The sequence below is a fragment of the Equus asinus genome, chromosome 1 (genome assembly GCF_041296235.1).
Source record: "Equus asinus isolate D_3611 breed Donkey chromosome 1, EquAss-T2T_v2, whole genome shotgun sequence".
Lineage (NCBI taxonomy): Eukaryota > Metazoa > Chordata > Mammalia > Perissodactyla > Equidae > Equus > Equus asinus.
This window is the reverse complement of record NC_091790.1, coordinates 106,208,555-106,224,754: the sequence shown is the minus strand read 5'-3', so window position 1 is coordinate 106,224,754 and position 16,200 is coordinate 106,208,555. Positions and strand designations below refer to the sequence as shown.

Below are 16,200 nucleotides of genomic sequence, written 5' to 3'. Positions count from 1 at the left end.
TTGAACCAACAAGATCCTTAACTTCCTCATGTGTAAAATAGGGATATCTGTAATAGTGATAATTAGAGACTATGTATGTCAAGTATATAAAATGATACATGGCAAACAGAAAGTATTCAATAAATGATCTCTTTCTCTTTCACACAAAAAAAGACACAACAGACACAATTACTGTGGTTGAGTAATCTGGGTTTAATCAAGGAACACACTGCATTTAAAGAGAGGACTAAGCTAGGTTTTGATCAGAGGGCAGGATTTGATTGACACAAAGAGGAAAGAGACTTGAGCACTGAAATGAGAAGTTAGTCTAACTTCTTTTAATCAGCTATTAAAAAGCACTAAAACATTTATACTGGATATGACCAGCTAAGAGGAAAGAGTTCTCTCCAAAATTTCCCCCTCAAATATTCCAGTTGTGTTTAAGTTCCCACAAAGTCTTTCATATTAAAAGACACTGACAAGTTTGAATAACTAAATACTATTTGGGAAGGCACATAAGCCTGGAATGACATCAGTCAATGCTAGTTTTAGATTCTTCTAGAAGAGCACTAGAAAAAAAAATTTACATACTCAATACACATTAAGGCAAATAATAACTGTCTTTTTGGCAATTTTCCCAGGAGTATTATCTCATAATTGGAAGTGTTGAACATTGTGGTACCCAAGCCTTTTTAAAGATCAGTTTAAAAAGCAATAAAGAAAGTAATTTCATTTGAGATCACAAAAATTCCCTTACAGGGGAAATGAAAAGAATAACTGTCTTAATTATATGCAAACGACAACTTGCGTTTGGGATGGAATATCTGTTGAGGAAGATGATAAACTCTGGACAACCACTGGCTGACTTGATGAGTATCTTTAATGAGGACAAAGACACAGATACCAAAGATGGATATAAAGATTTTCAATACAAGTATCTTGAAATACAAGGGCGCAAAAAATAACATTTCTTAAAAACCACACAATTTCATAGAATTTGTAATTTTTTTTTCTGCTTTACCTCCCCAAACCCCCCTGCACACAGTTGTATATCTTAGTTGAATGTCCTTCTAGTTGTGGGATGTGGGACGCCGCCTCAACGTGGCCCAACGAGCGGTGCCATGTCCACGCCCAGGATCCGAACCCTGGGCCCCCGCATCGGAGCGCATAAACTTAACCACTCGGCCACGGAGCCGGCCCAGAGAATTTGTAATTTTAAATGAATAACTTATGATGGTTTGACTTACAATTTTTCAACTTTATGATAGTGTGAAAGCAATACACGTTCAGTAGATACTGTACTTAGAATTTTGAATTTTGACCTTTTCCCGGATATAGCATAGCAATATGCGGTACAATCCTCTCTCATGACGCTGGGCAGGGGCAGCCCCCACAGCTCCCAGTCAGCCATGCCACCAGGAGGGTAAACAACCGATACAGTGACAACTATTCTGTACCCATCCAACCATTTTGTTTTTCACTTTCAGCACAGTATTCATAAATTATGAGATATTCAACACTTTATTATAAAATAGGCTTTGTGTTATATGATTGGCCCAACCATAGGCTAATGTAAGTGTGCTGAGCACGTTTAAGGCAGGCTAGGCTAAGCTATGACATTCAGTAGGGTAGGTACATTACATGCATTTTTGACTTACAACACTTTCAACTTACAATGGGTTTATCAGCACATAATCCCTTCGTAAATTGAGGAAAATCCGTAAATAACTTAAAATTATAGCTATTTGTCTCATCTATATCTCTAAAAGTTTTACATATTTAAGCTGTTCAAAATGCTGACTGTGGGAGAGGATAGGTGTTCTTTGGGCACATACAGTAAGCTCCTAAGCAGGTCACAGAGATGAATGAAGAGGTGTAGAGGATGAGGTCAAAGATGGAAAGGTGAGCGCAAGACTACCACTTTAATTCGCAAGAGGATGATGAGGGTTAGGGTGATACCGATGAGAATAGAGAAGGGCAGACCAATCAGAGGAACACACAGGAAAAGGATTGTTTCCTTTAACAATCGAGAGTCCTTTGGTTTCCCGTAGTTAATGACTCCAAAGCTTGGAGGCTGGGAGCCCAGCAATGCTGGTACCAAAGACAGAAACGCAGATGTTGAAAGAATGAGTAAATCCAGCTGAGCAGTGAATTAAGTTCACACATGTTGAACTTTGAGTTATGGCTGGACATTGAAGACGGCGTGTCCTACAGACTGGGGTTTTTTTTAATTTTTTTTATTGCAGTAACCTTGGTTTATAACATTAAATAAATTTCAGGTATACATGGTAATATATTTCCAATTCTGTGTAGATTATATCATGTTCACTACCCAAAGACTGGTTTTATACTGAACTAGCCAAAATTTCCTCTAGATATTTCAGTAGTTCAAAAATAAACACTGAGTGGTTACTATTGGCAAAAAATTGAGAGCACTAAGGATGAACACAGAAATGGACAAACTCCAATCTAGACCCTCAAAATGCCTATAATTCTGGAGGATAAGTAGCCCTATAATTTCTATATAGGAAGGTTTTAGGGGCAACTATCAGTTTGGAAGCTGGGCTGGAAGATTTTACTTAAAGCAAAGGTTTAGGGTAAGCACAATTCTGTTTATTTAGGGTGGTAGCATGGGAGTGCTGATGGCAATTGAGAGACATAAGGTCCACTTCACCCAACAACTTCTTGTTTCTACCACTGAGTAGGAAAACTGCACCTACTGCCATGAGAAATGCAAAGTACCTGTAAATAAGAAGAATATTTAGTGTCTAAAATGGGAATGAAGTTCAGCTTAATAAGTGAGGGCTGAAAGTAGAGGCTTGGCATTGATGCCAGAAGACAAGGTGAGCTCTTGGAATAAAGGAAGTTCTGCCTAGAGCTGAAAGGGAATTCTTGTAAATTTCAAGGTTAAGGGCAATGCTCCCTATGCCTCTAATTGAGATTTGGTTCTCCACTTGAGAACTATACCAAGGTCTAAAATTGTGCCATCCAGTACGGTAGCTGCTAGCCACATGGGGTCATTTAAATGTAAATGAATTAAAACAAAATAAATTAAATTTAAAATTCAGTTCCTCAGTCACACTAGCCATAATCCGGATGCTCAACAGCCAGCCACATGTGGCAAGTAGCTACCATATTGGAAAGCACAGATTATAGAACACTTCCATTGGAAAGCACTGAAGCATCACAGGCAATGAAGACAAGATAAAGGATACACACTGTTCTTGAACTTCTAAAAGGGACATACACAACCTGCACAGAAACATCTTTACCTTGACCATAACGATGGTAACTCTTCTTGTAAGTCAACGTTAAACTCTTCAAACACTTTCTGTGCTTTCTGAAATTCCTCTTCTGCCTAGAAACGACACACAACATGTGTTTACACTAAAACAAACCAAAAAAAGTCACCTAAACACAAGCCATTTCTATACACAGCAACATCATTTAATATAAAACAGGAATAGCTTTACGGCATCCTGGAAACATTTTAGGGAGGAAAGAAATCTGGTTAAAATCCACACGATTTTTTTCAATAAAAGTGAACTATTAAATTTTATTTTAAAAAGACAACTGGATTGATTACAATGGTTGCTCTGGCAGTCTCTGACAGCTTCATTCATTCTACAAAAATATGTTAACTGCCTCGCTCATAGACCGCTCTGCTCAGAATACTAGAAATGGATGCTTCCCCAAGAAATTCCCCGTCTAGGGATAAGTCTAAATAATTACATCATAAAATAGGCTTAGAAGCTGTTAGAGAGCATGCTATTGAGGAAGAAGATGCAGAAGAAAGAGAAGATTTCACATGGAAGGTGATACTTTAATCGAATCTTGAAGAATCAACAAATGTTTGCTAAAGGAGGTGGAGCATATACTACAATAAACAAAGGTGAAGTTCCTAGGGTTGGAATTCTAGCTTACTAACCATGACAACTTGTCAGATTGCTTTACTTTCTGCACCTCAGATATCCCATCCAAAACATGGACATAGTGATGCCCGCCTCAGAGGTGTTGTGAGTATGAAGGGAAGATGACGTAACGGAAGTGTTGACTGTGGTGCCTAGCATCCATGGGGCCTCCCATGAAGGGCAGCTGTTATTGCGGCTGCTCAGAACCAATGTGTAGGTCACGGAGGCTCTGGTTTAAGAGGTGTGCATTGAAGAGGGAAAGGAGGGAAAAGAAGACTTGAAAGTTGACAAGGATGAATAAGTGAGTCAGAACCAAATTGTGAAGGTCGAACACGCCCTGCTAAGGAATTTAGAATTTTTTCTACAGGCAATGGGAGCCATTAAAAGACTCACAGAGTAGAGAAATATATCTAGATATGTGATACAGAGAGACCATTCAGGCAGTTGTGTGTAGGCAAATAGGAGGAGGCAAGACTGGAGGCATAGGGAGTAGTCAGCAGGTGTTTTCAGTGAGTTGGCATCTGTAAATGACTGACATACGTGGTAAAAGCTACTGAAATGGGTTTTCCAAAAGAAAATGCATGTTATGCAAATCTAGCACATGTATGTACCCTCAGACACTCATAAGTTATGTTAGAGAATTTCAAACTTAGTTTCCCATCGGAATCTGCATTTCAGGATCACGTATGGGCCACAACCACAAAACAAGTGCAGGAACACGCGTTACTTTCTTTGATCCTACAGTATTGTTGGGGACCAAAGCTTCTGCTGATCAAAATGTCTGAGTCAGTGTCACCCATGTGAACTCTATAATAACGTAAAAAGCTTTCTTTTTATTAAAAACTATGGAAAGCAGCCCACAAGCACCAGGTTTCAGTTTAAATTCTGTCCCAAATCCAATCTCCACTAAAAAAGAAACATTTGATTTTAAAAAGCAAAGTTGCTATAGGTCAAAGGATATGGAGACTGGTAGCAACAGGGGGATCAATCCCTACCTTAGAGATTCGACTCTCATCCTTCCTCTTGGAACTCTGCAAAGCTTCCAGATGGTGGCGGGCACTGTCATAGTCCACCAGCTTCCTGCTGCGCTTTGCAATGCGATTCTGCCAACAGGGAAATACAGGCACTAAGAAAGAGATATGGTTATAGGTTCTCTTTTTGACGGCCAAAATGCTTTCCTTGTCCAGAGTAGCTGAGGATCTTGACTGGCGATTGAGGTGAACCAGAATTTCAGTAGACAAATGATCCCTGGAAATCAGACTATACCCTTCAATCCTTTGTGCGAAAACCATGAGGTAAATATCTCCCCTTCTGATAATAATTAGGCCAATCAAGAGGAGCTGAAGGCAGAATTTGCAGTCAAAGACCAGAAAAATTCCAGAGTCGGTTGAGGGGAGTGGGTAAACCTATACTCTCTCTTAGTCTCTATTCTAAATCTTAAATGCTCCACTTTGAAGATAGTGGAATCCTTCATTAGGATTTGGTTTTAAAATTCTAATAACACACACTAATAGCAGTTCTATAAAGCAGATTTATAAAGCAGTTCTACAAGGCCGATTCTTAGGAGTAAGAAATCCTTTTTCCTAGAAGTGTTTGTCCATCCTTTTTGTTCATTAGAATCATCTGAGAAGTTATATTGATTCCTAGAGACTGCTATTTCCAGCTAGGATATATAGAGCTGCAAAGAATGTTACTCTCATACTAATAAGAAAACAATCTGGGAAATCTATAAAAGCATCATTCCTCTTGATTATATCAGAGACCTGAGGTCACAAGGCAATAAAGTAATCTGAATTCTAAGAGGGACAAGTCTTTCCAAGGAGAGATGGGACACATAAACCATTTGACCTTTAGTAAGGCACAGGTAAAAGCTGTGGCCACCATACAAGTGGACAAGAAGAGGTCAGCTAAAATTTTAACTAATTGTTAAAGGCCTAGTGTGGGCTAACACATCAGTTTGGAACAGCTGGATGTCCAAGACACAAGACGGAATTGCATTTATGGGCGAGCTCTTGCCTTGGGCCTCCAGTGGATGCTATGAGGATGTTTGGGGACAAAGCACTCCCTCACAGTGCAGGTGAAAATGAGGGGATCTATGGCTGCTACGGGGTGGGCACAAAGCCCTGCCCGTTTCCATGGACATTTTTCCCTTACAAAGCAAAAGCTTTAAGCTGCTTGAGGAGAGAGCAACAAATCCTCCTGCCCACAGAGGCCAGGCAAAGATCCACTGCTTCTAGGGGGAGGGGTAGAAGCAAAACCAATCTGGCCCTGGGGAAGGGATAGGATCCCCTGTGACCCCAAGGATACATGCAAAATTAATTGCTATACACAGAAAGGTAGAAGAAAATATCTCTACCCCTAGAGGAGGAGCATCAAAGCCTCTTGGGCCCAAGATCTGAGTGCTGTAACAAGAAGAGGTCTGTTTCTACTTGGGCAGGAAACTTCTGCTCAAGACCAACCACAGATATGAGGCTGACTTTGCTTAAGACAGGCCAGAAAAGTATAGCAGAAAACAGCCCCGACCCCACTACGAGTCTAGCACTGAACAGCAAGCAGTAGATGCCTACCACTGGAGGAAGGAGTGCGAGGAGAGAGACCTGTCTGCATACAAGGTCAACTGAAATCTGACGGGGAGCAGAAACAATGAGAAAAACTCTCTGGCATCCAAGGGCGCCCCCTATGCAGGTCAAAGAAGAGGCAAAAACTAGACTTCAACCTAAAAGCCTTAGACCATTATAGATGTTAGAATATAAGCACAAGGCTTTAGCAGCCCAGTTCCAGAGGAATTTGAAAGCCATAGTGCACTGAAATTAACAGCAGCCACAACAAAATCCAAATGCAGTTCAACTTGCAATCAGATTTATTTGAACTGCTATACTAATGGTCTGACAAAAAGGCTTGCCTATTTCCAGGCATAAATATTACTTCAGTCTTCACCATTCTATACTTGATGTCTGGCATTCAATCAAAAATTATAAAACACACACACACACACAAAAGAAAAACAACCCATGAGAAAGAAAAGCGATCAACAGAGCCAGACTCTGACATGACCCAGATGTTGGAAGTATCAAACAAGAATTTTAAAATAACTAGGACCAATATGTTAAAGTATCTAGTTGGAAAAGGTAGACAACATACATAAACAGATGGGGAATTTCAGCAGAGATGCAGAAAATTTAATAGTCAAATGGAAAGGCTAGAAAGAAAAAAAAATGATATGAGAGAAAAAATTTCTTCACTAGTCTTAAAATAGCCGAGAAAAGAAACAGCACAGTTGAAGATAGATCAAGAAAAATTATTCCCATTAAAATACAAAGAGAAAAAAGAATTGACAAAAAAAGAAAAACAGAATCAAGCATACAAGACCCATAACACAATATCAAATAGTCTGATATAGTGTAATTGGAGTCTCAAAAAGAGATGAAAGGAGGGGCTGTCCCAGTGGCATAGTGTTTAAGTTCACGCACTCCGCTTTGGAGGCCTGGGGTTCACGGGTTTCGATCCCATGTGTGGACCTACATACGGCTCATCAAGCCATGCTGTGGCAGTATCCAACATACAAAAAAAGAAAAAAAATAGAGGAAGATTGGCACAGATGTTAGTTCAGGGACAATCTTCCTCAAGGAAAAAAAAAGAGATGAGAGGAAGAGGAAGAGTCAGAAGAAAGAGCTGAAGAGATAATGACTGAGAATTTTATAAACTAATGAAGACATCAAAGTACAGACCTAAGAGACTCACAGAATCCCAAGAAGGATAAATTCCAAACAGTACACATCCAGATCCATCACAGCCAAATTGCTTCAAATTAAGAATAAGGAAAAACGGTAAGTACAAAGGTAAGAATTAGGGAAGACTACACTTCAGAAAGTATGCAAGCCAGAATACAATGGAGTGGCATCTTTAAAGTACTGAAAAATAAAAAAATCAAAACAGATCTCAGAACTCTATTCCCAATGAAAATACCTTCCAAAAGTGAAGGTGAAATAAAGTTTTTTTTTAAGACAAACAAAAGCTAGGAGAATTCATTGCCAGCGTAAGAATTTTAATACCAAGTGGAGCTACACAAAGAAATGAGTACCAGAAATGGTAAAAACCAAGGTAAATATATAAGATTTTGTTTTCTTACTTTTAATTGCTTGAAAAGGTAATGGATAATCTACAAGCAAAAAACTGAAACAATGTATCGTGGGTTTATAACATATGTAAAGGAAACTGGACGACAGTAATAGCACAAAGGAAGGGAGGGAAGACCTGGAAGGATACTGCTATAAGGCTCTTAGGCAATCCATAAAGTGCTGTAATATTATTTGAAGTTAGACATGATAAGTTAAAGACGTTTATTGCAAACTGTAGGGCAACTGCTAAAAGATTGTTACATACAGAGGTACAACTTATAAGCAAAGAGTGTAAAATATACTGACTTCTGAGCCCCAGACTAAGCGATTCTGATGTAATTAGTCTGAGACAAAGCCCAGGCATCTGTCCTTTTATAAAAGCTCCCCAGTGGTCCAGTTATAACATGGAAAACTAGGACAGAAGAAGATTCTTAAAAAAAACTTTAAATTTGATATGGCAGGAAGAAGAAAAACAGTGATACTATAAATGTTTATGGCTTACAAAACATAGTCCCATGGATCCTCACAGCCACCCACAGTACGGATGTTCCAGTGGTTATTCCCATTTTACAGGTAGACAATTTGAAGTTGCATAAGATTAACTTCTAATTTGTCCAAAATTGCTCAGAAAATCTGCAGCAAAAGATGAATTAGATATCAGCTCCATGACCAGTGCCAGGAGTAGGGTGACGTGAGACACCAAGGGCACAAAATTTAAGAAGGCCCTCACTCTCAGGGTCAGCAAGCAAGAGTAGGTGTCTCCTTGTATTCTGAATCCTAGTGCCCTCACTCGGCCTCAGCCCTGCTCCTCACTCTTGGTTAGAGCTCCTTCTAACAGCTCCCACGTTTCTCTGACACACTCTATCATTCAGCCACCAACCGTCATTCTACACTATTCCTCTATATCTGCTTCAGGACAGGGAGAGGTGGGCTGGGGTGGTTACTCTCATTTAGCTGCTTCCACTCTCTTTTACTTTACTCTCTGCACCTTTTACTTCCAGCTGGTGTTAGTAGTGGAAAATGTGGCTGACACACCGCGTTCGTTCAAAGATACGTGATGAATTAGCCCAGGCAGGGCAGAGTGGAGCCCTTCAATGAACGACGGCAGACATAGTATGCCTGTGAGGTGACAAAGTTCACTATTTTTAGTGAAGGTATGCTTTGTGGACTTGTGGAGGGAGCGGGGCGTGGGGCTGGGTCTCCTGTAATATCTTCTAAGAAGCAAATCTTGATTCTTTGAAGACGAATTTGATTTTTGAAAAGAGCCAGAATTCAATTACTCCCAATCTTGGGAATAAGGTGGAAGAGTACACTGGGTAATCTTATTTTTCGTTCAAAGTGAAATAAATAATGTGACTCATTTTCTTGTAACTGACAAGTCCACCACAGACTACAGCTTACCATGGCATAAGTGACTATTTTGAAGGCCATCATTCATTTTGATGCATACATTTTTGTATTGGAAAAACAAATTGATATTATTTCCTTACCTATCTGATATTTGGGAAACTTGAAAAAAGAACCAAATCTCCTAAGTAAGGGTAGCCTGTATATAGAAAATGATACAATTCTTATTTAACTATCCGATAGTAAATTCAATTAAACAAATGTTCTGGTTTAATAGTAAATAGTTTAATTACATGCTTTAATTAAAATTTTTTCAGATTTCCCACTGTACACTGACCTTACACAGTAAAGAAAATAATTTATTGCATTTTTTTTATTTCAATAATACCTCCAATTCGGGATTCATTTTGGCACACTGCTGTAAATATATGCTTAGTTGCTCATGCATGGTTGCCAAGATAGAATCTAAACTACATTTTACAATAAGTACTCACAGCTGTAAGCCTGCCTGGGTTGGTGACAAGCTGGCTCTTATTATAACATTGATTTTATATGTCAGTTCCGCCTAGTAAGAACCATAAGACTGGGTACCCTGCCAATCACAGTTGGAAAAGTCAAACATCATCCCCTCATGAATGGTACTTCACAGCCCTCATTGAAGGGCTGCGGTAAATATTTGGGAATTTGCCTCAGGTTTTAACTACACATGGCCTGTTGATTTTAATGGGAGTCAAGGATGTTGATTGTGTTCCACACTTTGAAAATTCTCCACTCAGCATTTTGCATGATAACCCTCCTTTCCATCAATAACCTATTCATTACATCATCAGTCAGCACTAACTATATGAAGTGATGGAGTCTGTATGTATTCCCTTCTAACTTTCATCCACTGAGTACAGGCACACAGAATGACTTAAGTGCATTTTCACAGTAGAAGAGTCTTTGAAATATTAGAAACAGCTATCCTGTCTTCTCTCCAATTCCAAATTGTTTCCTTCTCAAGTTAAACACTGCTATTTTCTCAACTGTCTTGATTGATACCCTACATATATGCTACTTGTGACTTCAGAGAAAGAGAGAGATTGTTTCAGCCTCTTTCCCTGATACAGGTAAAATCATGACATCCATTTCACTTATCTTCAGGGCATCCAGCTGGATGATATTGTTCCCAAATCTCTAGTGTAAAGATGGTTCAGTAACTAGAGGATCATCTTTGTGCATGACCTCAACCATCTGCTTAAGTAATTGCTTAAGTAAAAGTTCTACTGAGTTCTTCATCTTTCTGACATGGAACAAACTGACTAGCCAATATAATCCATCATGATTTTATTTTAATCTCTCTTTCTTTCAACGCAGGTACTTCTGTGTGTTATTTGTTTTCCAAAATTATATGCTCCTAGAGGGTTTGGCCAATTTCCAAATAGCTATCGGTGGGCAGAACTACAACAAATAAGATCTTCCATACTTTTTTGATGATACTAAGTTTTTGTTCCTAAAACTCAACAACTTTTCAAATGTGTTCTTCTCTAGTCAATCGCAGCCTTCATTTGCTTAGCCACGCCATATTATGAACATATATTATATGAATAGTTTAGACAAGTTGCAAGCTGCTTTGCAATTTTCAGGTAGGAAGACAAAGTTTCTCGATCCTCTTCTGATTTATTAAGAATTGATTTTTATGGAGATTAAATCACCATGCAATAAACAATGTTCTGAAGTGTGATAATGATTCTGAAACTGCTCCACGAATGTTACAACTTCCAAGACAAAATTCGAATGTCTATTAAATGACCTGAAGAGCTCCCAAAACACACTTCCTCTAGGCTGGCGCATGCAGCCTCACAGAATCTTAAAATGTTTTTAATATAATTTAACTTCTCAGAAAATTTTTAAAACACTGATTTACACCTTTTAATAAGGATAAGTTATGCAACGACTCAATTAAGTGCATTGGTGCCCATTATGGCAGCTTTATTGAGATTCCATCATTTGGATTTGTTCCCTGTGACATTTTGTCAACAAGGCTAATGTATCTAGTCTGAGCCAGTTAGGTTCTTGTCTGGTGTCCCTAGTGTCTGAAAACACACTTTGTATGTTGGCCAACTAGTGTTAGGCATTCTGTGTGGGATCAAGGAAACTAACGTCATTGATGTGAGTGCTATTTTGGCCAAGAAAATGCACTATGTTTCACGGCGAAAGCCAGCACACATTACTGCAGATGGCTTCCTGGTGTTTGGCAATGGCTACAAAGAAGGCCAGGTAAAAGTCGAACTCTGCACCAGAAGACACTTCATAAGGCACCACAGATGCTCATGGATGCTTATTCACGGCCTCCTCACCCTACAGGAAGGGAAGGCATGGCTGTCTTACCTGGCACTCCTCCTTGAGTAGGGAAAACAGCTGTGGGGGCGGGGGGAAGCAGATCTATTAATGTTACCTTTTGTTATATACAACCCAGATGGTTTAAAATCCATCTTTACCTCCAGAATCAACTCCAAATCTACGAAATTTAATCCTTTACCTGTGTATTTCTCTTTCTATAGACCTAAGTGTCAAATAAGTATCAAATAAGACAAACGTTTTAGACAAAGATATTTTTAGATCCAAATGCAAATGTATTTGAAATGACTATATCTTAATAGTTCAGTTTGAACTTGAAAATTTCCAGGAGAGAACAAATATGCAGGTGTGCTGTGAACAGATGCAAAATAAACAGTAAACAATGAAAGATTAGATTTTGCTCTCACGTTTGCAATGAAGTTTCTCCATTCCTGTGACTGTTGATTATTCTAATGGAAATTCTTGTCCAATGCTTTATAATAAAAAGGTTTAAACATAAAGAAGATTGAGATTTTTTCGTATCTGATGTACGACTTTGTATCTACAGGAATAAAAACACTTCTGTAGAGAAAGAAAAGCTGAAGCAGTTCACTAAAGGGGAATATGTGATTTCTGGCTACATTTCATTTAAAACAGATAGGAACAGGATAAAAATCCTATGCTTAAATAAATGAAAAGTTACCAACTGTCATTGATACCAGTTTGAGGACTTTTAATTCCACTTATCTCTTGCCCATGTTTCAATAAGTACATGGGACCATTTAATTCTTCCCTTTATAGACAGAGAGTAAAATACCTTTATGTCAGGAAATTGGCCCAGATAGGTATCCAGTGTCAGCAAGGATCCATCCACTAGTTTTTGATGGAAGTCTTCCCACAGAACATCACATTTCTGAAAGAAAAAAGAGAAATAAAGCGATAACTGCTAAATTAAATTGGATACCTTTCACCAAACTACTAAAAAATCTGAAAATATAAAATTAGATAAGAAATACTTTCATAGATAGTAAATGCTAGAAAGAATGTGGATTTAATAATACAATACAATTTCAAGGCAGTTTGGACACCAGTTCTAATGTGCTAATATAGACCATCTAAAGCTTAGCTCATTAACAAATGTATCTCTGATTCTGAATTACTAAAGAAGGCAGAGGCTTCACAAGGACCCCAGGTCTTCACAGGGGGACTTCGGGGCTAAGAGACTGTAAATAATTCCACTGAGACAGCTTGCTTCTGAAACATTCCATGAAATTCCAGACAAACAACAAATCATTTCTGAAGTCTCAACAGAAAAAGAAGAAAATTTACAGTCACATTGGGAAGGGCCCTATCACTTATGGAGTATCAACTATGATAAACACACACTGACTAGTAGGGATTACTACTGCTATCACTATGTCAAGGCATTGGGTTAAGCACGTTATGTGAGTGTGCGTGTGGTCATTTAATTCTCAAATAGCCTTATGAAGAAATTCTCATTGTTGCCACTAGACAGAAGAGGATACTGAAGCTCAGAGATGTTACATAACTTGGCCAAGGTCATGCAGTTGATAAACAGCAGACTTAGGTTTCTACCCAGGTCTGTCTCTTCAATTTGAAGCCCCTGATCTGTCTAGTATACCAGGCTGCCTCACCAGAACAGGATTCATATCACAGCTGTGTGATTTTGGAAAAGCGAACCTCTCTGAGTTTCCATTTCCCCAGTTAAACGAGTTGACAACGTAAAGTGCTTCACAGAATCCGAGTCACACCGCAGGTGCTCAAGAACATCACCTCCACCTCTCTCCCATCACTACATCCTGTCAGAGTCTGCTACTTGTTCCCCAGGATCTACCCTGTCTTTCTTTCAGAAATAAAACCTCCAGTTTGAGGCAGGTATCTAGCAGCAGAGGATACAGACTATATTACCCAGCCTCCATTGCTGCTAAGTGTAGGCATAAGACTAAGTTCTGGCCAGTGGGATGCACTTTCAGGAAGTGTTCCTAAAAGGAGAGACTGGGCTTTTCTTCCACGCTTCCTCCTTTTTGCTGACTGCAATGCAGAAATGAGAGCTGATGGCCAGCATTCAAAAAGTTATCTTGAACCCGGAGGAGGCAGCAACGATGGCAAAGACGGGCCCCTGATGCTTGTGGACCCGCCACACCACACCTGGGCTGCCCAGGTCCAAATTCCCTTATGGGAGAGAGATAAGTTTCTATGCTGTTGAAACTCCTTTTTCCTTATTTTCTTTGTTTCTTTTTCACACTTCAAAAACTAATCCCAGGGGCCGGCCAGGTGGCGCAGCAGTTAAGTGTGCACGTTCCGCTTCTCTCAGCTGCCGGGGATTCACTGGTTCGGATCCCCAGATGCGGACATGGTACCGCTTGGCAAAAGCCATGCTGTGGTAGGCATCCCACGTATAAAGTAGAGGAAGAGGGGCACAGATGTTAGCCCAGGGCCTGTCTTCCTCAGCAAAAAGAGGAGGATTGGCAATAGTTAGCTCAGGGCTAATCTTCCTCAAAAAAAAACAAAAACTAATCCTAACTGTACAAATCCCAAATCAAGAATTTTATGCAAACAAAAAATTTAAATCTTCTGTATAAAAAGGCTCGTGTTCTGATGTAAGTAGACCCTCTGAACACGCATTGCTCAGTTCCTTCACCATCAAAAGAGCCCATATTTGGATCTATAACTGAAGATTCCACAAACTCCAGCAGCCTCAAGGACCAAGGTAAGATGGCAGCCATTTCCTTTAGGAAGAAATGTCAACGGTGGCACCTGCCATACAGAGAATGTAAGGTGGTGTTCTGAAAAGCCATTAATGCAAGTTTCTAATACTCCTTTGAATATTCTTCTTTTCATTATGAATTTTTAATTATATAGCATTAATCAGAAATTTACAAAATGAGTTAATCATTTAACAACACAATGTTGAAACACAGTGTCTTTATACTGAAGAAATGTGAGAAGATGCAACGACTTAATAATTGCATTGGAAAATGGTGAGTGGAGGCTGGTTTTTCCCAATTCATATCCCGAAAGTTTACAAAAGAGGTAACAGGGCCAAGATGAGCTTTCCTCAAAAGCAAATCTCTGTTGTTATCTCAGTCACAATGGGATTATGAAGATTAATGTGGGGATGTCAGAATTTCCGTGGAGCAGCATGGGGCTTCAGGGTTAACCTGATTCCGAAGGCTGCACAGACGGTCAGCTCATCACATATCAGACTTCCCCCTGAGCTGGGGCGGCCACATCTCTTGTGTTTCCTGTGCCTAAATGAGTAGCAATGAGCTCACCTGAAGTGGGGCATGACAAACAATTGCTCTTTGTTCTAACAAAGAACTTGGATGTGAGAGAATCTGACAGGTGGTTTCCTAATATCCATAATAATCACATGAACTGTGCACTGTTGACGACGTGAAGGCAGTCTTGAAATGTGTTATTAGTAGGTATAATTATTATTCTCATTTTGCAGATGAGGAAACTAAAACCCGAGAAGATTAAAGGGCTCGCCCAACATCACATAGAGCTGCTCTGGGTCTCCACCCCATACTGCCACTTCAAAGCAGCAACACCCACTTCCTGCCAGCCAGCCAGCCAGCCAGATGGGCCTCGGCCAAAAGTTGCACCTCAGATGTTGATACAGGTCTAGGGACAAAGCCTTTCGTAAGTTAAATTCCTATTAGCAGACCAGCTGCGTCTGTCCTCAGGTCCTGCACACCAGCGAATGGCCCTGCTGGTGTTGAAGTGAAATAGATGCTCTCCCCAGCTCCTGCTCCTGCTTTCAAGGAGGGATGGGGCAAGGAGGGGCAAAGGGGTGAAGTCAGTACACAAAATCACGCCGTGAGCCAGTTCTCCTGCTGAAATGAGCTCGTTAAGATGGGTAATAAGGGCAGGAAAAATGCTACTCTTATTCTTAATCCACAGCTTCCACCCAAGTGGTTTTATAATCATGTTCACTCTGAGTTTGGGACAATCCGATGGCAGAACTGCATGATGCCTTCTGGGGACATGGTGTCCCCTCACGATTAGGCCCTGAATGACAGGAGGGGTTCAGGGGATCGGCTGAGTGTACAGGACTTCTGGGAGCCTCACAGAAGCCAGCCCAGGCCTCCCACGTGCTCCGATCCTGGCTCTTACCTCGCCAACCATTTTCACATCTTCCCGCCCATACCAATCCGGCTCGTAGACTTCGTGCAGCGACTCGGTGAGCTTCATGGAGGCCTCTTGCATGCCTAGCAGTGGAGAAAAGCAGCTCCCGTTAGACAGAAATGGGTGGGGAGTCTCTTCCTCCTCCTCCTACTTTTCTAAGTAAGAGAAAAATCTTGAGTACTCGCCAATTACTTAAGGAAAAATTGTGAAGGCACGATTGCTACTTGCCTCTGCCGTCACATCTTCCCATGAGGTCTCTAAAACTCATCTGATTACACTGTGCATTTTCTATTATTTACATGATAATGACAGATACCAGGTCTTCAAAAAAAAATAAACGAGTTGTCCTATTCTGAAAACAACAATAATAATGT

General features: G+C 40.0%; 1 protein-coding gene across 4 annotated transcripts in view; it reads right to left on the bottom strand.

The window, feature by feature from the left end:
- Positions 1 to 16,200, bottom strand: part of AMPH (amphiphysin) — a 227,052-nt gene that overhangs the window by 74,281 nt on the left and 136,571 nt on the right. For all 4 annotated transcript variants that reach the window (XM_044770605.2, XM_044770594.2, XM_070504522.1 and 1 more), the window contains exons 4-7: positions 15,815 to 15,909; positions 12,492 to 12,587; positions 4,886 to 4,993; positions 3,252 to 3,337 (exon numbers count right to left, since the gene is read on the bottom strand). In XM_044770605.2, coding sequence (XP_044626540.2) covers positions 3,252 to 3,337; positions 4,886 to 4,993; positions 12,492 to 12,587; positions 15,815 to 15,909 — 385 coding nt within the window. The remainder of the gene's footprint in view (positions 1 to 3,251; positions 3,338 to 4,885; positions 4,994 to 12,491; positions 12,588 to 15,814; positions 15,910 to 16,200) is intronic.